General features: G+C 38.1%; 2 protein-coding genes across 2 annotated transcripts; one reads left to right on the forward strand and one right to left on the reverse strand.

The window, feature by feature from the left end:
* Positions 1-5,663: 5,663 nt before the first annotated feature.
* On the reverse strand, positions 5,664-8,270 carry LOC140157825 (arylsulfatase-like). The gene is made up of 3 exons (XM_072181073.1): positions 8,126-8,270; positions 7,360-7,524; positions 5,664-5,932 (listed from the first exon to the last, which is right to left on the reverse strand). Exons 1-3 carry the CDS (start codon positions 8,268-8,270, stop codon positions 5,664-5,666), a joined length of 579 nt encoding a protein of 192 aa, XP_072037174.1.
* Positions 8,271-12,935: 4,665 nt separating this feature from the next.
* LOC140156356 (arylsulfatase-like) lies at positions 12,936-24,188 on the forward strand. Its single transcript, XM_072179325.1, has 6 exons — positions 12,936-13,107; positions 18,929-19,078; positions 20,004-20,116; positions 21,087-21,315; positions 21,621-21,785; positions 23,139-24,188. The coding sequence occupies exons 1-6, from the start codon at positions 12,963-12,965 to the stop codon at positions 23,870-23,872; spliced, it is 1,536 nt and encodes a 511-aa protein (XP_072035426.1). The 5' UTR covers positions 12,936-12,962; the 3' UTR covers positions 23,873-24,188.
* The last annotated feature ends 80 nt before the right edge of the window (positions 24,189-24,268 follow it).

A 24,268-nucleotide genomic window follows, 5' to 3' on the forward strand; every position in this document is an offset into this window, starting at 1 on the left:
AATTTCTCAAAAAGTAAAAATCTCAGTTTAACAAATGACGGTTAATCATTAATCATGAGGGAATCTGTATAATCGACGAGTGGTCTTTTTAGGTTACATTGTTTGTGAATTTTTATTGTGCAATACAGACGTGGTGTATTTAACGTAGTAGGCTACAGAAGCTTTATTTGTTTGTCATCAATTATGTCCTCTTTCTCAAGCGAGAATGGAAGTTAACTTTCGCTTATACTTTGGAGTAGGGTCAGCTAGCTTTCAGTTTTTAGTTTATGGTTGGGGTTTATGGTTGGAGTAGGGCAGTCTTGTAACAAGACTAGTATAGTTGCCCCCTATTCGGCAATCACTCCCATATCGTATTATGATATTACAATAATATTGACACTACGTCGTGCGAGTTAAAAATTTCATTTTATTCAATATACACTCTACAGTCCTCCGCCAATTCATGATTTTTAAGGGTACTGAGCATTAAGTAGGCATTCTCCGAAAAAAATTTCGATAAATTCATTAATTTCTCAAAAAGTAAAAATCTCAGTTTAACAAATGACGGTTAAAATTAAAGCCTCTAGTTGGGGCCTAATTATCGTATCATTACAAAAGGCCTGACACCAATATAAACATTTGTTTCGGCGTCCCAAGTTCATAGTGATTAAAGCTCACGCACTTTTTTACAGATGGCCAGGAATTGCATATCTCACTATTTTCTAACACCTGAACAATACTTGTGTTGACCTCTCAATGTTTTATACCATTTATATATTTACAAGATCAATTTCAAACGTCTCTAGTCTGCATTTCAAGTGTAAAAAATCGTAGCTTGTTGTATTCTAAGAGTAAAAAGTACCCCTTGCACAAATTGTACCATAAATATTCAAAAGTATAAAAGTAAGTGATTCTCATTTTCAAACTCTCGTATAATTGCCATGTTTCTGAATTTTGTCAAACGAGTTTACATAAACCTATAATACATTTACAAGATCAATACCAGATCAGATCAGATGAGTATTTCCTTCTTTCCATATCCATTATTATATACTTCATTAATATATTCTTGTTCATTGATTGGTTAAAAGTGGATCACATGACCAACAATAGTTCTACCATCAGTACTCCAATCCGTAAATAGTACCTCTAAGCCGTAAATAGTACTTTTGACCATGCCTTCCGCGTGCGCGCATTTGATGCGACGGAACAGTTCACGCACGCGAAACTGCCATAGCGTGATTTCGCGCTGCTGTAATTGGTTAGCCCAATTTTAGCCTATTCGATTTTTTTTATAGGGCAAAATATAGGTTGTGCTTAAATTGGTCGTGCTGTTCACTCAGGATAGAAGCTGGAGAGTCAAAACGTCAAATATTTTTTTCTTTTAACCAATCAATGAACAAAGAACATATTAATGAAGTATATAAAACAAATATATACTGCCTTTATTCGAAGTTCTGGTTAAAACTATGGTCCCTCGTTGAGATCAATAAATACTATTTTCCTTCGGGGCTGCGCCCCTCAGGAAAATAGTACTATTGACCTCACCTCGGGCCCATAGTTTTAACCAGAACCTCTCATGGCAGTATATATTTGTATACTATTTCATAATTAGCCAAAAAAGGGAGTTAATTCGTGATCCTAGGTGCTCCCATTCAAAAATTACATTTACGCTCTACCAAATGGGGCCATCTTGGATTTCGGGGCAAAAATTATGTTATAACGTCAAATTAATGTCAGATTCGGATTTCTTGGGGTCGACTTACCCGAAAAAGTGTCTTTGTACACGATTTTAGGTACTCTGGTTCAACACTCATTTTTTCAAGATGGCACCGGCGGCCGCCATCTTGGATTTCTGGGTAAAAATGAGTTCGTAATGTCAGATTTGAAATCCTTGTGGTCGATTTATCCAAAAAAATGTCTTTGTACACGATTTTAGGTCCTCTGGTTCAAAACTAGGTACACAAATTTTTCAAGATGGTGCCGGCCACCACCTTGGATTTCTAGGTGAAAATGATGCCGTAATGTCAAACTAATGTTAGAATCGGAATCTTGTGCTCGACATACCCGAAAAAGTGTCTTTCTACATGATTATAGATGCTCTGGTTCAAAATGGTGGCGGCGGCCATTTTGGATTTTGGTCTCTAGCGAAAAATGCCGGGATTTTCGCGAGGGACATGGGGGCTAATTTTTTTTCTAAATAGTCCATAGAAGTCAAATCAATCGTCAATTGACGACACTATCACTCTGATGTGGCAGTGAGGTCAACGTCTTGAAGCAGCTGTTTCGCTCGCTCGCGGCGGCTTCGAACGCGGTCGTGTATACACTAGTGCGATTTGAGCGAACGCTAGCGATTTGAGACTGCTCCCAATGAAATGCGCACTGACGTCACTGCCACATCAGGGTGAAAAATGGTTTAGTTGGTTTATCTATTGCTAGATCATGAATGCACCGATTACTAGCGTTGTTATTCTCATGGTGATGTTTTCACCATTACTGACCATGGCTAAATGCCATTGGCCAGAAGAAATGGAAGATGACATTGAAAGGGATCGGGGGAACTACCAAGATGAACCTAGCTATGGCATTTCCACTTTTCTTTCCATTCCTGTTATATTGTGAAATACCATATACCTGACGTGTTAATCTAATATGATAGGAAAATAAGCTGTATTTTCGCTGGAAAGGGGCCGGGACTTGTCGGCCATTTTGTTTGCAAAAGGCATGTTCTTCCTCCTGCGTTACCCGGAAGTGACAGCACCAGAACAAATGACGTCATTTCTGGATTTCAGCCAGGATGGTTACGTTCAGGCCATGCATCAGTATACGCATAAGCGTATCTAGGTTCTACTAAAGAAACATCTTTGGCTTTAATACAATTGACCTTTTCGTTAAATCCCATAAGTCTTTGTGAGTACACCTGAGATGTCGTCATTTGACGTCACGCCGATCTGCGCCGATGCGCACATCGTTTAGCGAACATCGTGACTACGCATTGCAAGTCAGCGTGACGTCAAATGACGACATATCAGGTGTACTCGTGGGATTTACCGAAAAGGTTAATTGTTTGTCAAATTGTTGGTATTTCTGTAAGCATATTTGGCCATAGAATGAGTTACTACCCCTTTGTTCAGCTAAAATGTCTGTCAAATTCGCCGTAGAATTAGTGATGTTACATGATTAATTACCTTAGTGACAGGTGAAATGTATTGCCCTGCACTATAAGTGGGCTGCACTCATCATGTGTATGTGTGCAATCATATATTGAATACATTACCGCTCTTTTCAAAGACACTAATCGTACAGGTGCGAGTAAAAGGTACATGGACTCTGCATGTATAATGTGAAAAAATGTCCATAGAATTACTATCCAGGTCTTTATGCCTTTTCTTTGATAATCAATGATGCGATGCAGAGTTACACGTACGTCTAGTGGCAGTACATTCAAAAATTGTTTTCACCAATCCCTATAGTAAATAATCCTGTTACATCACTACTTCCACGGCGAATTGCACCGTTGTGCTTAGGGAATATGTACCATAATGATCGAGCTAAATAATATTCTACCTAACTTTATTAGGCGCCATTGTCTATAGTGCCTGTTGTAACCAACAGTCTTATTGAATTTATTAGTGTATTCGGTGATTTCATGTATACATTGTACGATGAGATTAACATTATTTAAAATGTTTTATTAACAGATGTATAATGCCATTAAAACATATTTAGTCTCCAATCTGCCGTATAAGTGATGTGAGATTCGAATTAACTACCATAGCAATAGATTAAAACAATTGAATACAATACCGCTCTTTTCAAAGATACTAATCTTACAGGTAGGTGCGAATGATCAACATGATATGCAGAGGTACCACGTGAACGTACTAGTGAAGTGCAATGTATTCAAAAATTTCAAACTATTGTTATGGTAGTTAATCCGATTATTACATCACTTCTACGGTGAATAACGTGTTAGTATAGTTATGAAATACCGTATAAGATAACTAAAAGACTTTTAAAATAAAGATTTGGGTTGCGGACAATCTATCAGTATAATATTTGTGTGTAATAGTTTCTTGATTTTCAGAGTGTGTGTATAGGTTTGTAGGAGGCATGATGCACCATTTCATTTTCAGCTGAGATTTTGGTTGCATAGAAAGAGAAGGCAGTATGGTACAGAATAAATGGGTATCGGCCCACCCTGGTCAACTCACTTTTCTACTCTTTGAAAAAAGGTTCTTGGCTGCCCTGTATGTGGAACCCTCAAAAGAAAAGGATTCTGGAAAATTGAGATAACCCAAATGGTCCTTTCTGGACTCCAGAGCCTATTCTTGTCTAACATGGTTCTTCTGAGCTTTTCCAGAACACTTTGCGGGCCTCGAAGTCTTTTAGATTTTTAGAAGCCTTTTTTTCTGAAGAGTGTAAAAGCGTTCTAGACAACTAAGCCTTATAATAAAACAAGATCTCCCCAGCCGCGTGTTGAAAGACAACGTTTTACCAGATAGTGTGGTTTGGAACGCACGTTTAGGACCTGATGGTATCAGGCTCAAACAAAATGCTCAAGCGCAGGTATGTAAAAAGCTTATTAGCAGGCAAGATAAATTGAAGGAAATGAACAAGGAAACAAGACAGCCAAAGGTCTTACATTTGCACACAAAGACGACTATACATGTTTAGAACCGCTTCAACTGGGTACCCATGAGAATGCTGAAGGGGTCCTTTCAGTGTACCAACTCAGAAAGGGCCCTTACTATTCGACAAAGGGGTTCAAATACCCCTCCCAAAATATAATGCCCAGGAGCTCAGAAAAACAAACAGTTGACATGGCTTGTAACTTTTTTGCACACAATATTGTTTCCTATAGCACATAAACTTTAACCTTTACCTTTTGGGTCGTGACAGTACTAACCAAAAGCATATCTAGGGGCATTAGTGTCAATCCTGCTTGAAATGTGTGTGGGGAAACAATCGGTCCGAATTGTCAAAAAATGGCTGAAAAGAACAAAAAATGGGTCATTTGCCGAAAGGTGGGGGATTTGCCCCCCCCCCCTCGTTGACGCCCTTGTCCAGGGGCTACGGTACATCAATGTAATTAGTTACAGCACTGTTGCTATTGCAGTTTCTGAGCTACGGGTAGTTAATGTTGAACACGTATTTTACTATAGCCATGAAATATTGCTACTTATAATATTAAAATCTCTTCGGAAGTTTGGCATGTTTGGGACTATGCACTACCAGGATGTGGGACTGGTCCTTCGTAGACGTAGTTACAAGTACAGACTGGGAATGTTTCTGGGGTGCAGCATGGAACGTTAGCGTTAGATTTGCTATCTAGTAAGGGAGGCGCGATGACCATATCAGCTTTGAATGCTTCCAATTTGGGCATCATTTCATCCAAGACAGCTTTGTGTTCAGGAAGAGAACCATTCAAAGGATATGCTTCATTGGGATCTTTGTAAATATTGTACATCAATGGAGTTTCGTAGTTGGTGACACATCCTATTTCATTACAACCCCCACATTTGACGTTGTTATCCAATGGAAACCCGCCATCTCCACATCGTCCTGGTTCTGCGTAGTTAGCCTCCTTTGTCCAAGTTTGCTGCGTAGTAAAATGGAACTTGTAATTGCCATACCGGACTGCAAACAGTTGTGCTTCACAATAGAATACCAACATGCGAGGCTCACTGTCCCTTACCACATGCTCTTTGTAGTGGAAGTTGTTTCTCAGCCACTGGTTCTGGTTTAGGTTCAGGCGACCAATTGAACAGAGTTGAAGATATATCTTGCCCGTCCATTTTCCTATCATCAGGAACCGAACCGCCCACGATGCTCATCAACGTTGGGAATTGACTGACTACTTCATCACTAATTTTTGCTGGTGGGATGTGGCCTGTCCAGCGGAAAATTCCAGGAACGCGGATGCCGCCGTCCCAGAACTGCATTTTACCACCTGTAAGAGTAAATATGTTATGACAAAAATAAAATACTTTTGGTTGAGGTGCTTAGGCATAAATTGGACCTTGTATTTAAAGTAGTAAAGATATGAGCGAAAACCACTTTCAGTAGCGGTGTCACAAAAGCTTTTTCACATAACTTCCCAATATAATTTTAGCAGTGGCAGCGAAAGCATGAAAAATTAGAGGAGGGGTGGGAGTCTTTGGACCTTCATATTTTACTCCTGTTTTTCTGGGACTTTTGTCAATTTCAGACCATTTTCAGACCAAATAAGGTAACTTTTGCTATTTTGGGGGCAATTTTACCTTATTTGGTCCCAAAGCACGGCGTTTTTCGTACAAGATATTCACAGGACAATAATAGCTTTGTTTTTTCTTCTGTTATGATTTTAGGGGGACGTGACGTATCACCCGTCCCCAACCCGCTTCCGCCACCTATGAATTTTAAAATGACGACCGAGATCAATAGTAACAGCATTTTAGCTTGTGTATAATGTGATATGCTTCCTTACAATCAAGGGGAAACTCCATAATATTATTATGCAAGAGTAAACCCAACATATTGTGTACAATAACATGATCAGTCATATATTTGTGTATTGTAGGAAACCTCCAGATATCAGAATGTTTTACAATATAAAATGGTTAAGTCTGTCATCAGTGGCAGGAAATTCCCAACTTTGAATTAAGCAAGCCATTTTCGTGTAAGATTTATGGATTGTTGGATTGGCTGTGAATGTGATTGCAGCCGTGCTTTCAAAGAAGAGTACGTGACGTGCAAACCAGTCATTTGTTTTCCGTAGCCAATTTGTTACTACTCCAACTAGAACGAAGTAGATTTAGAGTACGCCAAACGTGTACATATTTCCCAAAAATGGGGATATTTTTTTTCTGTCGACATGCTGAAGTCTGGTTTATAAACAATACATTATGTCATCAGTTAAAATGAAAGAGCACTTGCAATACTGTTCCTAAAGAAAGTGAGTGAATGGTAAAAGCGGGGCACTCACTTTTTTTTGGTTGGGGTGTACCACCGCCAGTTCCGAACTTGGAGTCTAGGGAATTGATCGGTCGGACAAAAAAGGTTTTAGCATTGACAGTAGTTTTAGAAATTGTCATCTGTGCTAGGATTTTGTATGCAAAGGATTATGTTAGTTGTCTCCAAGTTTACAGTGGACTTCATGGGTCATAAGTTTGACAATACTTCAGAAAAAATGTACCGGTAGTTTGCGTAACGTTGCATGCAGAAACACTAGTAGACACAGCGGTTTTTTCTACGGACACACTCCCCTTGATCCCCTTTGCTCAACTTTCTAGCGCCTTCGCCCCGAAGGGTGTGGTATTCTGTATCCTTGCACTGGGTGCCACACCCGGCGTCACTTATCCTAGCTACGCCCCTAGTATGGGCCTGATGGAAACCTACCTTTTAGAACGCCCGCATCACCCCCCTCATTGCAGAGTTGTAAATGAGGACCATTATCAGCAGTGAAGATTGAAATGGTGTTGGAGTCCTCACCCAAGCGTTTTACTTCGTCCATTATGGCTCCAACTGACCACGACATTTCACGAATCATGTCACCGTACCGACCTATTGTTATTAATTGTTATTAATATAAAGACAATGTAAAACTGTACGACATCAAAGAAAGTTATCTGCAAATTAATGACTTTGAAAATGCAATGTATACGAAGAACAGACGATTAAGGAGCCGTTCACAAACACTTGTTAGGGGGGCTTGATGCAAAAAGGGGCCCTTAAAAATTTGACCCTCCTAAGGGGGGCCCTGACAAAAATGACCACAAATTTTCCTGGGATTCCTAGGTTTATATGCTTTTCTATGGGGTTGACCCATAAATTTCACGTCAAAAAGGGGGGCCCTGAAATTTTTGAGACCTCAAAAGGGGAGACCCCGAAAAATTTTCACGATGACATTTTTTTGCATCAGGCCCCCCCTAACAAGTGTTTGCGAACGGTCCCTAAGGAACTTGGGGGTGGGGGAAGAGGAGAAACGGAGAATTTATTATATTTTGGATCGCTCATTAACATCGGTAGTTATAGCACCATTGAAATTAGATGAAGATTGGCTATTTCAGGGACGGTGCCTAACATACCAATCAATGTTAAGAAATAAGACGGTAAAAAAGCAGACTAGCTGGCCTATTTTTTTGCCTAAATGTAATCTATTTACCTCTCTTAGATGAACTTCTAAATCCAAAATTACTATATACATCAACGTGTGGTTGGGCGATACCGTAGTACAAGAAGAATGGTTTCCTTTGTTGCTGACAATCCCTCATGAAGTCAATAGCGTCATCTACGAAAGCTTCACTCATGTGGTCATGCGAGTATGGCTGTTGGTAAATAGTGGCGTTCTTGTATAGCATGCAGATCAAACTTTCTGGAGAGGACATATGCCACTGTAAATGAAATCCAAAATATTAAATTATATTAAAATGATAGATTCCGGGGATAGATTGTGATTGGATTCAATGAATTAAGTTTAGTAATTGATTTAGTTCTAGAGAATTTTCTTTATTTTGGCCATTTTAGATCATCAGAAACTCAAGACCATACATTTTATGTACAACACCTTTCTTTACCGATCCGGTCGTTTGACAAATACATCGTTCGATTTGTATTTCCTGTTTGTCAACAGACAAAAATTACAACACAGTGGAGTGACCTATGGGCCGGACATATTGGGCACTGTAATCCACCAAATCACACGTAAGCCGCAAAGTTCAATGTCCAAATGAACTGAAATTTTCGAAAGAGACTTTTTTTCGTGAATAGCTAGATAGTGCCCTCGGAAGGGTATCATATTACACTTATAGCTATCAAGTATCAAGCAGTAGTGGCGTGTCCATGGTTGGATTTGGGGCTTAAGCTCCCCAATAGACCTTTTCGGTAACTCCCATAAGCCTTTGCGAGTACACCTGAGATGTCGTCATTTGACGTCACGCCGATCTTAGCCAATGCGCACATCGTTTAGCGAACATCGTAACTTCGCATTGCAAGTCGGCGTGACGTCAAATGACGACATCTCAGGTATACTCGCAAAGGCTTATGGGAGTTACCGAAAAGGTCAATTTACTGCCACATCATCTAAAAACAGCTTATATTTTGGGTCCCTGGGTGTACTCCGAGCCCCCGGGATAGCCGGTAGCCAATACCGTAAAACTCGATACTATCGAGCGCTTTTGAAAACATGAAAGTCCGGTGCTTTACCAACTGAGCTAATGGGGTTGAGACACAAATTTGCTGGTTTACTTGTTCGTATATAACTATGTGTATCGATGATTTGCTCAAAACAATTTTTGTGCATCGGGCACTTTATGTTTGCATGTTTTAAAAGCGCTCGATAGTAAGCACATATGCTAACTATCGAGTTTTTACGGTAAACAGTGATATACTTTTTCTTCGTCACAATGCCAGCCATTACTTAGAGGTAGATTTGTGCCAACATAATCGAATCCATGGTTGTAAGGCAGATGTTCCCCGTCATTATGGCTGTGTGCGTTGACACCTGTAGTTAGATGGAGGTACTACTTATTAAAAGATGTCTCCGTCAATCACAACATTATGCCTTATATTATTATCAAGCATGAATCACATGGTTTTATTTAAAACAAATCATGTTGACTATAAAAACGAATGAAAACAGTCGACTCTCAACACGCGATATTCAAAATTCCCGCGCCGAAATTGTCTAGTGCAATGACGTCATGGTTATTCATGCTGATTGTTGCCAGCCTTCATTGTATTTATGGGATGTCATTGTACTGGATAATTTCAGCGCACGGGAATTATGAATATTGCGTGTTGAAAGACGGCTGTATTAATTCGTTTTTATGGTCAACATGAGTTTGTCTTAAATAAAACCACGTGATTCGTGATTGACAGTTAGTTTTCTAACATATAAAGTATAATTCTAATACCTTTGAAAACAACATGATGGCATCTAATTTGTTAACTTATTAACTTTATTCAGTGTCGTCATGATCCTATGCACTCTCTTGGGCGAATAGTAGTAAGTATCCGTTCGTGACGCGTGTTTATTTTATATGCAACCATAATGGGCCGCAAGACACTAAAACCTGATCCTAACCCTAACCCTAACTTACCCTAAACACTAACCCTAAGGGTTGGTGGTGTTGCGGGCCATTATGGTTTCAGAAAGAAATTAAGCGCGGGGGACTGGTTTTTGACATGATCAAAAACTTCTGCATGTCGCCTCCGTGAAAGACGCATGACCTCACGGTTCGCTTGTTTGTCCAATTCGATATTCCAAATGACAGTAAAACTTGATTTTAGTGTTTCGTCAAATCCCAAGTGGCTAGGCCAAAATTATACACCAAAACAGACGAAAAATGTTCAAAGTTAGCTCAATTGAATAAGTTACCTTACAAGAATTGCTTGAAGCCATATTTTACCATTTCCTCTTTGCTATTAAAGGAGGACGATCTCAATATTGTCTTTTTTCAAACTTCTGATTTTTGCATATTTTTTAGAAACATACCCTGCAAAAATCAAGGCTCGTTGTTGAAGTTGTTTAGTATTGTTACAAAATTTTAGTGATCGAACTAATAGTCGAACGTGTACATGGTGTACGCGATGTATATAACACTGTACATGCTAGGCGTGCCATAAGGTCATAACACATTTGACCGACCTCAGTCACGATCGACAGAGTCATACGTATTGGCGACACAAGAGGCGGAAATAGGGTAAATTCAAATGCCAAAATTCACTTTCATTTGGGGCTAAAATAGTTCCAGTCAAAGCGCCATAGAATATGCTCGCCTCTCTCAATTTAAATGCTTCCGCCGCCACTGATTGGCGACATATGTGATATTTCCGAGTTCCGACTGATTTTGCTTGATCGCATCACATATGCGCTGGAATTAAAGACAAAAATAGCCCACGATGATGTGCGTTTAGAGAGTTGGGGAAAATCATGATTCGTCCATGCAATGTCGATCAATATTAGCAACATAGTAGTATTTTTAAAGAAAAATATCCGATTTTTAAAATTGTATTGATTTGAATTCAGCGCGAAGATAATGGCGGGTTTTAGATGTCATAATGCTGGCGTAATAACCATATAATAATTGTTGAGACGTAACTTTAGTACATCTTGTACCTCTAATACCATCAACAATAGTCAAGATATCAAAACTTTCTTATCATTTTCATATTTAATTACCATCAACTACAATTATTTTTACATGTATACTAATAAAACGCCATTAGAATACATATACTAGTATTTGATTCCCGATTCATCAAGTCTGTTTCCATGTCCAAAACGCATCCAGTCTCCTCTCTGGATCAGACGCATCTCTTTTTAAATGGATTTTTATTTTCTCTGATTTATGTCATTTTATAACAGTTTATCAACTTCAGACAATTGTTTCACGCTGATGTCAAGTTGTCTTATTTATAGACAAAGTTAAATATTTACCTGAACTTGAACCGATTTATAATTGCAGGGCTTTTCCATTCAAAACCCACACTATACCCTTGTGTCAGATGTTTGAAATATCTTCGACAGGGGAGTATGAATTTCAAATGGAATGAACACATTAGGCAGCTCCATTTGCTAGAGGGTGCATGAAATTCAAATGGAGCTGCCTAATGTGTTCATTACATTTGAAATTCATACTCCCCCTGTGGCAGATATTTCCAAAATCATCCGCAGGGGTAGTGAGGATTTTAAATGGAATTTCCCAATTTACAGTCCCTGACTGTTTAGCAGTATCCATGGTATCGGCCCAGATAAAGGTGTTTGGGGTAATGGCCACAATATACAAAACCCTTATAATACTAACACCATCTACCAATATATTTTTCACCACTACAACACCACGCTTTTTTATTATTAAAGTGTCCTACTTTTTTTTTCTTTTTTTTTATTTCAATGTTTATAATTTTTATTCATTTCAGCAAACAAATCAACAACAAATCACAAAAAAGCAGCAAGAATTAGAAATATTAGTAATACAAAATTATGCAGTCACACTATACATTCTAAGTTTACATAATAAAATAACCATATCAGTCCCGATTCCCGAAAGAAATAATACAGTTACACATTACTAAACAATACAAGCTAAAACTGAAACTAATATCATTAGATGCCAAATCTCCATTTACGAAAGTGGCAAGAGAGTAAAAATTGTCCCACTTAACCAAGGGGTACTACACCCCTGCCCAATTTTGTGCCTATTTTTGCATTTTCTCAAAATTATAGCGCATTGGGGACAGTAAGATATGTATATTATAGGGGCAAGGAATACAACTACTGCACTGGAAATTTTATTTCAGCACAGGCAATAGTTGTGGAGTTACAGTCAAAAATGAGGGAAAACCAATATTTGATCAATAAATCAATAACTACTTGCCTTGAGTAGCTACATTTTCAGTGCAGTAGTTGTAGTCTTTGCTCCTATAATATACATATCTTACCTGTAACCAATGAGCTATAATTTTTGAGAAAAATGCAAAAATAGGCATAAAATTGGCCAGGGGTGTAGTACCCCCTTAACACTAATACTTTTACATAGAAGCTTTAAAATATTAAATAATGTTAATCATTTGATTTGATAAAGGTCTATGATGATAAAGTTTATTTAAAGTTATATTATCTTGCAAAAATATAGTGCGTATTGCCTACATTGCAAGGATCAAAAAGCTCTTTGTTGCATGTGTGGTGCAGGAGCATAATATGACTCACCCATAGGCAAAAGACAATCCAAACCAAATACAAGGTAAAGCGCCTCAGGGAGCCTTAGGGCGCCTTTTAATTACAATAAACACGTGATCAAACGTGCATAAAACCAGTTCAATACTACCCATGCACCGAAACAGTTACTATAATTTCACTAAGAAGAATGGATGCAGACAAAATCGGTACGGTGTTGCTCCTGTGTATTACACTTCCAGTTGTCAAAGCTAGTAAATCCTCTCCAGAATCTGAGTGCGGGGCACCTAGACCAAACATAATACTTTTCAATGCTGATGATATGGGATATGCGGATATAGCTTCTTATGGACATCCTTCACAGGAGTGGGGTCCCATCGATGATATGGCGATGCAAGGAATGCGATTCACAAATTTTTACGCACCTTCTTCAACTTGTACTCCAAGTCGAGCAGGTCTTCTGACAGGTTAGTTCCAACCCGAACACGGGGTTATTTTTTACGTAATTTGAAACAAAGGAGATGGATGAAATTAAAAACAAAAGAGATAATTTGTTCACTCGGGACGTATTTTTAGCACTGTGCATTTGTGGGTATTTCATGTCATGTCATATAGAAAAGACGAAAAATAAACAAACTGGTGTTAACCCTGGCCCTGGAATTATGAAGAGGCTTTGTGCCTCATTAATGATGGCTATATTTTATTTATCATGTTTATAAAGAACATTTTAGAAATTTATATTGAATCAAAATAATTAAAAAAAATATATCCCTACCTAGATCTTGATATCTATAGTTTTTAAAAATCAATAAAATAAAATATTGCTGAAGAACTGAATATTTTGTTAGTAACGCAGCCATTGTAAATACACTTAGCTTCATAACTAATAAATGTATTCGCAATAATAAAACGATGATTTATTTACGCGCATTTTGATACCCCATCGGTCCACTTATGGCCCATTCCATTGATTTGCTCATTCATTAAAATGATCAAAATTCAGATTTTGGCACCTTTGTCAATGTTAATATAGATGTGCTAACATAGCCTGCTAGCGGTTCAGCCGAAAGCTGTGTATTAAGACAAAATATAAAGGCATTTACATGTAATCTGTAATTTATATACTGTCAGTAAGCTTCAGTAGGTTATATATATTAGCTACATGTATTTAAATGGGGTTTCAGCTTCGTCAATACTGCTATTTTCTTTGTTTTTTGCCAAATTTTTCATTTAAAAAATACCAAATGACAGTTTGAATGACTTATCCTTGACTTTTAAGCAATTTTAAAACAATTTTTATTTTTTCACACTTGCGCTGGGATCACTGAACATGTTGAATGGGTCTAACATTTTTCTCCTCCGCATTTAAACTATATGACCTCTGCCATTGTTTACAGGACCAGCAACATTGTATATAATAGTCATGCAAAGTGCGTATTTTTTTCGTAAAATTCCATGGCTATTATACACACCTTCCGATTTTTTTTGTACTAAAAATCACACATATCACAAAACTACGCGACCTTCCATAGGACTAAGGTCGTCTCGCAATGCACCAGCACCTCTCTGCAGAAAAACTGTCCTGGGAAAGGACAGCAGCGTCACAGCAACGGAAATTGGCCCTTTTTTACTTCAACAAGCAGGGGCTTTTAGAAGAAAAAAGTCACTGCACGTTTATAGCAACACGTAAAATCTAAAAGGTCAGCTAACGGAGACAAGCTTGAGGGGAAGAGGTTTAAAATCACGCATTTTACTGACTCATTTTTGACGTTAAGGGCTGAGAGCTGAGAGCACATCACTCAGACATACCAAATTCTGAGTACGAGCAATAGCCTTAACTGATATCAAATAATTTTAAATTTGTGAAATTTGTGAATGACAAATTATTAAACAATTATATTTTTCACATTTAACCGTGCTCGAAGTAAAGTTTATCAATCTAATGATATGCACTTAAAGTTAAAAATTGATACATGTCTGGTTCACTAATCATGTATTTCCATAATTCATTTAATTGACTCCGGGAATTGACTTGTCAATATTTTTTTTAATTACATACAGCTCCATGAAAGTAAGTACACACTGGAATCATAAAAGTTTATGGTATTGATGGTATTGATATGCAAAACGAATACAAACTCTGCAAAATGCATAAAATGCACACAGGTGCCTACAATTGCACGAAATTAATATCTGTAAAATGTAATAAACAATTTAAGAAAATCCTTTTGATTTACTTAGAAGGGTAGGTTTCATAATTGAATTGCTATTTTTGATAACTCCATAAAAGTACACAGAACCTCTTTATTAAAATAATGTTGGGGAAACAATGATTTGTTGTACCTCAAAATAAAAGGGGTAAAGGTTTTGGGCATGTCGAAGGGGGAGGGGCATTTATTTGGCATGGCCAAAGGGGGCAAGCGATTTGTGGCAGACCATTTTGAGAATTCGCCACCCCAGGGGCAAACATGATTATTGCACAGTCCCTTATATATTGACCATTTAAAGTTTGCAAATTGGGAACCCAAAAATTTGGCATGTGCATAGGGGGGGGGGGCAAAGATTTTTTGGCAGGGCGGGGGGGGGAAGCAAGAGGGGCACGTCATTTGAAAATTTTACCCGGGGTGCTCATAATAACAGGCCCAATATCAAGGTATTAGTATGTTTGGATATTTACTATGCATGCATTTTAACAACCCCACTTTTTCTCTGTGTCGAAATATGTATAGAATATTAGAATGTAAACATATGTAAGCTTGTTTGACCTTACATTCGAGTAAAATTTTGGTTATTTAAGGGATGGGGTATGAACGTTTGGACAGTATTTATTGTGGGACATTAGAGCACATCAGACATATCGAATTGCATTCTGAATACGAAGAATGTCCTTCTGATATCAAATAATTTAGATGTTTTGAAATTCGCAATGTAATACACATTTTATGGCAAATAATTAAAAATTGATAGTTTTGATATTTAACAGTACTCGAAGTAAACTTTATAAATCTGATGATTTATACTTAAAGTGTATGTAGGTGGGATGAAAAGCCGACGATCAATTGAAAATCTTGACCTTTCGTATTGAAGTTTTTTTCCCAAAACATCAAAAAATATTAGGTCTTCAGGGAAAAAAATCCATATCTTCAGTATGAAAGGTCAAAATTGTCAATTGATCGTCGGCTTTTCCTCCCAGCTACATACACTTTAAGAATATAGCATTATTAGATTTATAAAATTTACTTCAAGGACTGTTATATATCAAAAATGTGAAAAATATTAAATTTTAATAATTTGTCATAAAATTTGTATTATATCGTGAATATCAAAATTATTTGATATTATAGAAAGACATTCTTCGTATTCAGAATGCAATTCGATATGTCTGATGTGCTCTCATGTCCCACAAAAAATACTGTCGAAACGCTCAAGACGCTCATTCCAGATCCCTTAAAAGGTTCTCCTGTACATAAATTGCTATCACTCGGAACGCTCACTGACCACCCTCTATTGTTATGCGTAGTCGTGCTGGAAGTCGATGATACATGTTGAAATGAAACCAACAGTTTTGACAGAATTTCCGTTTTGATTTTCACTTCAGACTGCTGAAATGTCCAACGCAGTACTTGTATTTCGAAAGCAAACAGCAGATATAATAGATATTTATATTGTGGCTTGGAGGATCATTCATCTATGGGCCATGGGTATATTTACGCGTTGATTTTGAAAAAAAACACCAAAACAATCGGAAGTGGAGAATGATGTGGTTTTCGCAATTTCTGCAAAATACGACGTGACGCGTAATACTTTGCATAGTGATTTTTTGTATGATTATGCGCTTTACATAATGTATTTTTCTGGAGCTCAACATCTTCAGGCATGTAAATATTGTGATGTGCCCTGAGTAATTTAATTTGATGATTTATCTTTGTTTACAAAATTACATGAGTGATGACATTTTGGGGGATTTCCCCTCTCAAATTGAGCAAAACAAGTTGAATCATATCTAATTTAGAATATTTGGAAACCCCCCTGAGGATGTAAAGAGAAGATGATGTCACGGGATTCCCCTCAGGAAGTGATGTAATGAGAAAGGTTAATGCTATAATTAAGGCTTGGGAATTTCCACATTTGGCTATTAATATTTGGGATTTCCCCCTGCTTGATATATAAGAAAATGTAAACACAATTATTGACACAGTTGATAGTGTTGATCTGGGCTATGCTTACAGTCCAATTCCTTGAAAGAAAGGAAATTACAAACCAGAAATATTTCATGTAGTCAAAGTACTACTATTTACCAGTGTTGTCGGAGAAGATCTAGAATACGTCAAAGAACGTTATTCTTCCAAGAAAGGAAATATATTCTTCTGTCGACTTGCTGAAGTCTGGTATTTTGATTCAACGCAACTGTCAAAATAAGTGGGGACAGCTGCATCGCAGTCCTGCTTCCTGAAGATATTGTGTGAAAGGAGGAAATAGCACCAAATTTGGAGAAAGCAGCGCAAGGAGTTAAATTTGGAGAACTGCGCAAGGAGTTTAGCATAGGAGAACGGCGCAAGGAGTTTAGCATAGGAGGATGGCGCAAGGAGTTTAGTATAGGATAATTGCGCAAGGAGTTGTAAACGTGTTTGGAGTACACCATTTTCGTGTAAGGATTTTATACGCAAGGAGTTATCAATGCAAGTGTACAAAGGACTTCGCTGATTGTCGCAGGACAAGTGAATAGGGATATATTACATCAGTCGTCCAGAACATTACAAGAACTTTATGATCACCAAGAAGAAGAATGCTGGCTAAGTACAAAATAGATAAAGAGTGATTATATTTGATTAATGTATATGTGCATTTGTAGTCATTATATTGTACCAAACGAAACTTGCTTTCAATTAAAGACTTAGATTTTGTTAGCTTAAACGAACAGTGTATTTGTGTTGTGCATTCGTGTGAGTTCGGGTAAAAGGTGATTTTGGCCTTGAGTCAAGTACGACTCGTAACAAAATACACGTACACAATATTGCTGGGATCTATGTTTATGATGCTGAAATTAACTAAACAAATGCAGAAATAGAGACAGAATTTATGAGTAATTCACGATTTTCAGCGTTTATATCGCAGTTAAACATTTATATAAAACAACATATTTTTAATATTATAAACCAAAATGTGATATAAAAAAACAAAAAAAAACCCAAATTTTTGGGTCGGTCGATAAGGGCAAGTCAACTTATTTATTAAAGCCTTATTTCTCTCGACCTTTGTGGGAACTCCAATCATGTACCTCTCTACTGCCCTTACCTCTTGTGTTATTATTCCAAAGTTTTGATAAAGACATAATAAATGCGAGGATCACAAAGATCTCATGCCTGAGAAAATGCATAATCATAAGAAGCTCGGGCGCGTGAACTTCACTTTTTCATTTAAAGATAAAAAATAATAATATTTAATGGCTTATTTTGGTGTGGTACAAGAATTATTACACTCGATGGTAAAATATTTGTGTTTCACAATTAAAGCCATATTATAACATTATCATACAAAATGATTAGCATTTCTTTGCCATAAAATGTTAGTTTTACTGTCAGATATATCCTTTTATTTTTGAGCCGAACAACTACGGCAAAGCAAAGAAAATTGGAATTTACTACCAGCGCGTATGTCGCCAATACGTACCACTCCTTCGGTCATGTTATGGTACGACCCTTTGTTGTGTAGATCACCGTCCCGCACGCCGTGTACGTACTGTGTGTTATGAACATCGTGTATGTGTTCGACTAATAATTCCATCGTAATAATAAGACGCCGGTTCCGGCGCTTTATTCAAAATCTCGGATTTTGACAAAACTACAGCACCTAGAGTCTTGACATTTGCAGGGTATATTGGTTAAATAACGTACCATATAATCGTGTAAAATGAATTTTAAAAATCAGTGAGGGCGTCCTCAACAGCGAATGTTATAATATGGCTTTAAGGTGGTACTCCCGGGTGGTACTACACCCCCTGATAATGTTGTGACTAATTTTGCATTTTTCTAAATGAGGTACATTCTAGTGGTATCAAAAGTCTATGTATCTTATAGGGACAATATAATGTACCGCTTGTCTCGAGTCACTGAAATTCCAATGTAGCAACTGGATTCCATGTCCCTATAATATACATAACATTTGTTACCAGTGTGTTATTATTTTGTGAGAAAAATCCAAAAACAGTCACAAATTTGTCAAGGGGTGTAGTACCACCTTAAAGCCAATCAGTTATAAATATTGCAAACACTACGTTTTAACATGCAGGAAGAATGCCACAACGCAGTGGTGTATATGGTGAAGGCAGAGTGTTCTTTCCATCTTCTACCAACGGTTTGCCTCGGGAGGAGGTAACCATGGCAGAGGCCTTGAAAGACGAAGGTTATGCTACAGGCTTCGTTGGCAAATGGCATTTGGGTATGTTTGAAAAACATTGAGATCATCCTCCTCAGCAAATGTTACAACATGGCTTTAAGTAATTCTTAAGGTTAGCAACTATTTTAAACTGCTGCGATCTGGTAGTTCACACCATCTTGGTAATGGTAGTTTGGCATTGATCATTAATAGCGAATGTGTAGAAAAATTCAAATATCACAGAATATACTTGTGTAGGTCTTGTGGTTCTTGAGTTAAGTTGTAAAGAGGGCTGGAACAACAACACTTTTGTAAAACGTACATTACTCATTAACACAATAAATCAAGCAAGTGTTCATAGTGTATGATTTGTAGAATAAACTTTTGCAAAACATCAAAGTGTTATTTAAAAAAAATTGATTTAGATATTGAAAATCGATATTTTGGCTGCTTTGACCAACAATACCGCGTCTACCCTTAGGTAACTTATATTAATTGGGCTAACTTTGAACCTTTTTTGGCTGTTTTGGTGTCTACTTTTCGCTTAGCCCTTGGTATTTGACGAAAACTAAAATCAAGTTTCACTGTCACTTGGAATATCGAATCGGACAAACAAACGACCCGTGAGCTTATGCGTCCTTCGTGGAGGGGATATGAAGTTTTTGATGTGGTCATCATGTACGTTTTAGGTGGTTTCAAAAACCAGTCCCACGCGCTTAATTTCTTTCTGAAACTATAATGGGCAGCAATATCACCAATCGTTTGGGTTAGGGTTTAGGGTAAGTTAGGGTTAGGGTTAGGATTAGTTTTATTGTCTTGGGGGCCCATTATGGTTGCATATAAAATAAACAGGTACTAGAGAGTGCATATGATCATGATGATACTGTATTAAGTTAATAAAGCTAACATTAAAGATGTCCTCATGTTGTTTCCAAAGGTATTACCGTAGTGTTAACTAATTAATAACGGTACCTCCATCTAACTACAGGTGTCAACGCACACAGCCATAATGACGGGGAACATCTGCCTTACAACCATGGATTCGATTATGTTGGCACAAATCTACCGCTAAGTAATGGCTGGCATTGTGACGAGGAAAAGGTATATCATTGTATATTGGCTACCGGCTATCCTGGGGCTCGGAGTACACCGGTGGCTGAACCGTTGAAATGTGCCCAAAATATAAGCTGTTTTTAGATGATGTGACAGTAAATTGACCTTTTCGGTAAACCCCATAAGCCTTTGCGAGTATACCTGAGATGTCGTCATTTGACGTCACGCCGATTTGCAAAGGCTTATGGGATTTACCGAAAAGGTCTATAGGGGAGCTGAAGCCTCAAAGCCATCACTGGACACGCCACTACTGCTCGATACTTGATAGCTAGTGTAATATGATACCCTTCCGAGGGTACTTCTTAATCTTAAAAGAGTACTTCCAGATTCCTCTTTTTATGGTATGATGCAATTTACGAAAAAAAAGCATCTTTCCAAAATTTCAGTTCATTTGGACATTGAATTTGCGGGTTGTGTATAATTTGATACATTACTTTGTCAAACGACCGAATCGGTAAAGAAAGGTGTTGTACATACGAGGCCACATGTCACCGGGGAAGTTGCCCAAAGTTGGCAAAATTCTCCAAAAATGCTTGAAACTTTTTAGTTACGTAAAGTTCCCCAAAGCTGTGCAAAGCTGGAATTACCTCATTGACCTGCATTGGAAAGGTTTGGACAATTTTGTGAAATCCGCGCCAGCTTTACGCAGCTTGCATGGAGGGAAAAGCAATTTTGAGTAATTTTGAGCGTCTTTTAACTATACGTAATTTTCGTTAAACTTTGAATAACTTAACGCGATGTTAAGATGTTAAAAGGTTATTGCGAGTTTATGAAACTTTGAGTAACTTGACAATTTTTGACCACTTTGGGCATTTTTCCCTGAGACATGGGGGGCGTCTAAAAATGGCAAAAATAACGGAAACTGCTCTAGAACTGAATCGATTACTTAACTAAATTTATTGAATCAAATCACAATCTGATAATTAATATAATTTAATGTTTCGGATTTCATGTACAGTGGCATATGTCCGCCCCAGTAAGTTTGATGTGCCTGCTGTACAAGAACGCCACCATTTACCAACAGCCATACTCGCATTACCACATGAGTGAAGCTTTCGTTGACGACGCTATTGATTTCATGAGGGGTTCTCAGCAACAAAGGAAGCCATTCTTCTTGTACTACGGTATCGCCCAACCACACGTTGATGTATATAGTAATTTTGGATTTAGAGGTTCATCTAAGAGAGGTAAACAGATTACAAATAGGCAAAAAATTAACAAAAACATAAGGCCACCTGGTTTACTTTTTTTATCGTCTTGTTTCTAAAACATTAATTGATTGGGGCCATGCTGCCGTCCTTGAAATAGCCAATCTACGTCTAATTTCAATCGTGCTATAATTACCGATCCAAAATATAATAAATTCTCCGTTTCTCCTCTTCCCCCACCTTCTGTTCTTCGTATACATTGATTTTTCAAAATCATTAATTTGCCGATAACTTACTATGATGTCGTACAGTCTTACATTATCTTAATTAATTAATAACAATAGGTCGTTACGGTGACATGATTCGTGAAATGTCGTGGTCAGTTGGAGCCATAATGGACGAAGTAAAACGCTTGGGTGAGGACTCCAACACCATTTCGATCTTCACTTCTGATAATGGACCTCATTTACAACTCTGCAATGAGGGAGGTGATGCGGGCGTTCTGAAAGGTAGGTTATCATCAGGCCCGTACTAGGGGCGTAGCTAGGATATGTAGCGCCCGGTGCAAATATACAGAATGCCGCCCTCTTCGGGGCGAAGGCGTCAGAAAGTTGAGCAAATCAGCGATTACAAATCGCCTTATTTTCTAGTATATCTGATCAAGGGGGGGTTGTGCCCATAGAAATAATCGCTGTGTTCACTAGTGTTATTGCATATATCGTTGCGAAAAATGCCGCTACATTTATTCTGAAGTATTGGCAAACTTATGTCCCATGAAGTCAATGTAGATTTGTGACAACCAAAATCCTCGCACAGATGACAATTTATAAAACAACTGCCAATCAAAACAATCATGATTGCCGCATTACAGTGAAAATTACCCGGACCTACAGGCGATGACCATTTTGATGGAAATACATGATTTTGAGACCTTCTTTGGGAATAAAATTGGAATCAAATGTTTGGAAAATACCTCAAATAATTATGTGCACGTCCTTGATCTAACAATAACTGTGGAATTGAGTAACCCACCACATTCAATGTAAATGTTTTTCTTTACGGCACTGAAATAAACCCACATTTTTGTGTGTTTGCTTTTATCATGTTCATGGCCATGATGGTGGGCATTTAAATGCTGCTGGTCGCTGCTATAATTATTAGCAGGTAGGTCTGGTAGGCATGGAATGCAGCCGACGAAAAGTAACGCCATAGGGATTACACGGCGATCGAGGTGGCGTAAGCTTAACGTTAGGTTAGGGTATTGTGTTTTGCGTGTTTTCCATAGTGACGTATAGTTTTGTATAATACTTATTATTTTCAGTTTGCCAGTAATATTATGTATTCATTTCTTTTGAAAAAAATATATATAAAAATCAAATCTATGTAGTTTACTACCGAAATTTCACTTCATTTTACAAAATATGATGAATGTCTGATTTACACAACTCGATTTTAAATTGGCATTTCTTCAAACCCGATTTTCTCGAAAAGTTGTTTATTCGCGGTACCCCACTACACGCCACTATGGAATACAGCCGACGAATTGCCCTGTACATTTGAATTTTGTACGAAAAACGCTGTGTTTTGGACCAAATAAGGTACAATTGCAAACTTCGCGCACACTGGACCACAGAATAGCAAAACATAAATCGTTTGGGGCCAAAATTGGTCTGAAATTGAAAAAATGTCTCAGTTAAACAGTATAAACAGTAAAACATGAAGGTCCTTCGACTCCCTCCTCCCCCCTCAATTTTAATGCTTCCGCCGCCACTGCTAAAATTATACTTTAAATACAAGTTCTAATTTATGCCCAACCACCTCAACATGTAACCAAAAGTTCTATTTAATTTTTACTCTTACAGGTGGCAAAATGCAATTCTGGGAAGGCGGCATTCGCGTTCCTGGTATTTTCCGCTGGACAGGCCATATCCCACCAGCAAAAATCAGTGATGAAATAGTCAGTCAATTGGACATCTTCCCAACATTGATGAGCATCGTGGGCGGTTCGGTTCCTGATGATAGGAAAATGGACGGGCAAGATATTTCTTCCACGTTGTTCAATTGGTCACCTGAACTTCAACCAAAACCAGTGACTGAGAAACAACTTTACAAGGAGCATGTGGTAACGAACACTGAGCCTCGCATGTTGGTATTCTATTGCGAAGCACAACTGTTCGCAGTCCGGTATGGCAATTACAAGTTCCATCTTACTACGCAGCAAACATGGACAAAGGAGGGTAACTACGCAGAACCAGGACGATGTGGAGATGGCGGCTTTCCATTGGATAACAACGTCAACTGCGGGGGTTGTAATGAAACAGGATGTGTCACCAACTACGAAACTCCATTGATGTACAATATTTGCAAAGATCCCAACGAAGCATATCCTTTGAATGTTTCTCTTCCCCAACACAAAGCTGTTTTGGATGAAATGATGCCCAAATTGGAAGCATTCAAGGCTGATATGGTCATCGCGCCTCCCTTACTAGATAGCAAATCTAACGCTAACATTCCATGCTGCACCCCAGAAACCTTCCCAGTCTGTACTTGTAACTACCTCTACGAAGGGCCAGTCCCACATCCTGGTAGTGCATAGTCCCAAACATGCCAAACTTCCGAAGAGTTTGTAAAATTTTAAGTACGACGTAGCAGTATTTCATGGCTATAGAAAGTACAATACTTTAAATACCTGCAGCTCAGAAACTGCAATAGCAACAGTGCTATAATTCCCGACCCAAAGGTAAAAGTTCATGTGCTATAGGAAACAACAAGGACCCCTTCAGCATTCTCATGGGTACCCAGTTGTTGAAGCGGTTCCAAACATGTCTTTGTGCGCAAATGTAAGACCCTCCAGCTGTCTACAATCAAGTGCAAATTTGCTGGGACACTTCCATAGTTCAATGACCCTCCCCGCACCCCTTATTCAATGTTGTGCTCCAACATTGGTTGGTGGGGAGGAGGGATCGAAATAGGTTGGAAACTATACAAATAA

Source organism: Amphiura filiformis, chromosome 7 (assembly GCF_039555335.1).
Source record: "Amphiura filiformis chromosome 7, Afil_fr2py, whole genome shotgun sequence".
NCBI classification, from domain to species: Eukaryota; Metazoa; Echinodermata; class Ophiuroidea; order Amphilepidida; family Amphiuridae; genus Amphiura; species Amphiura filiformis.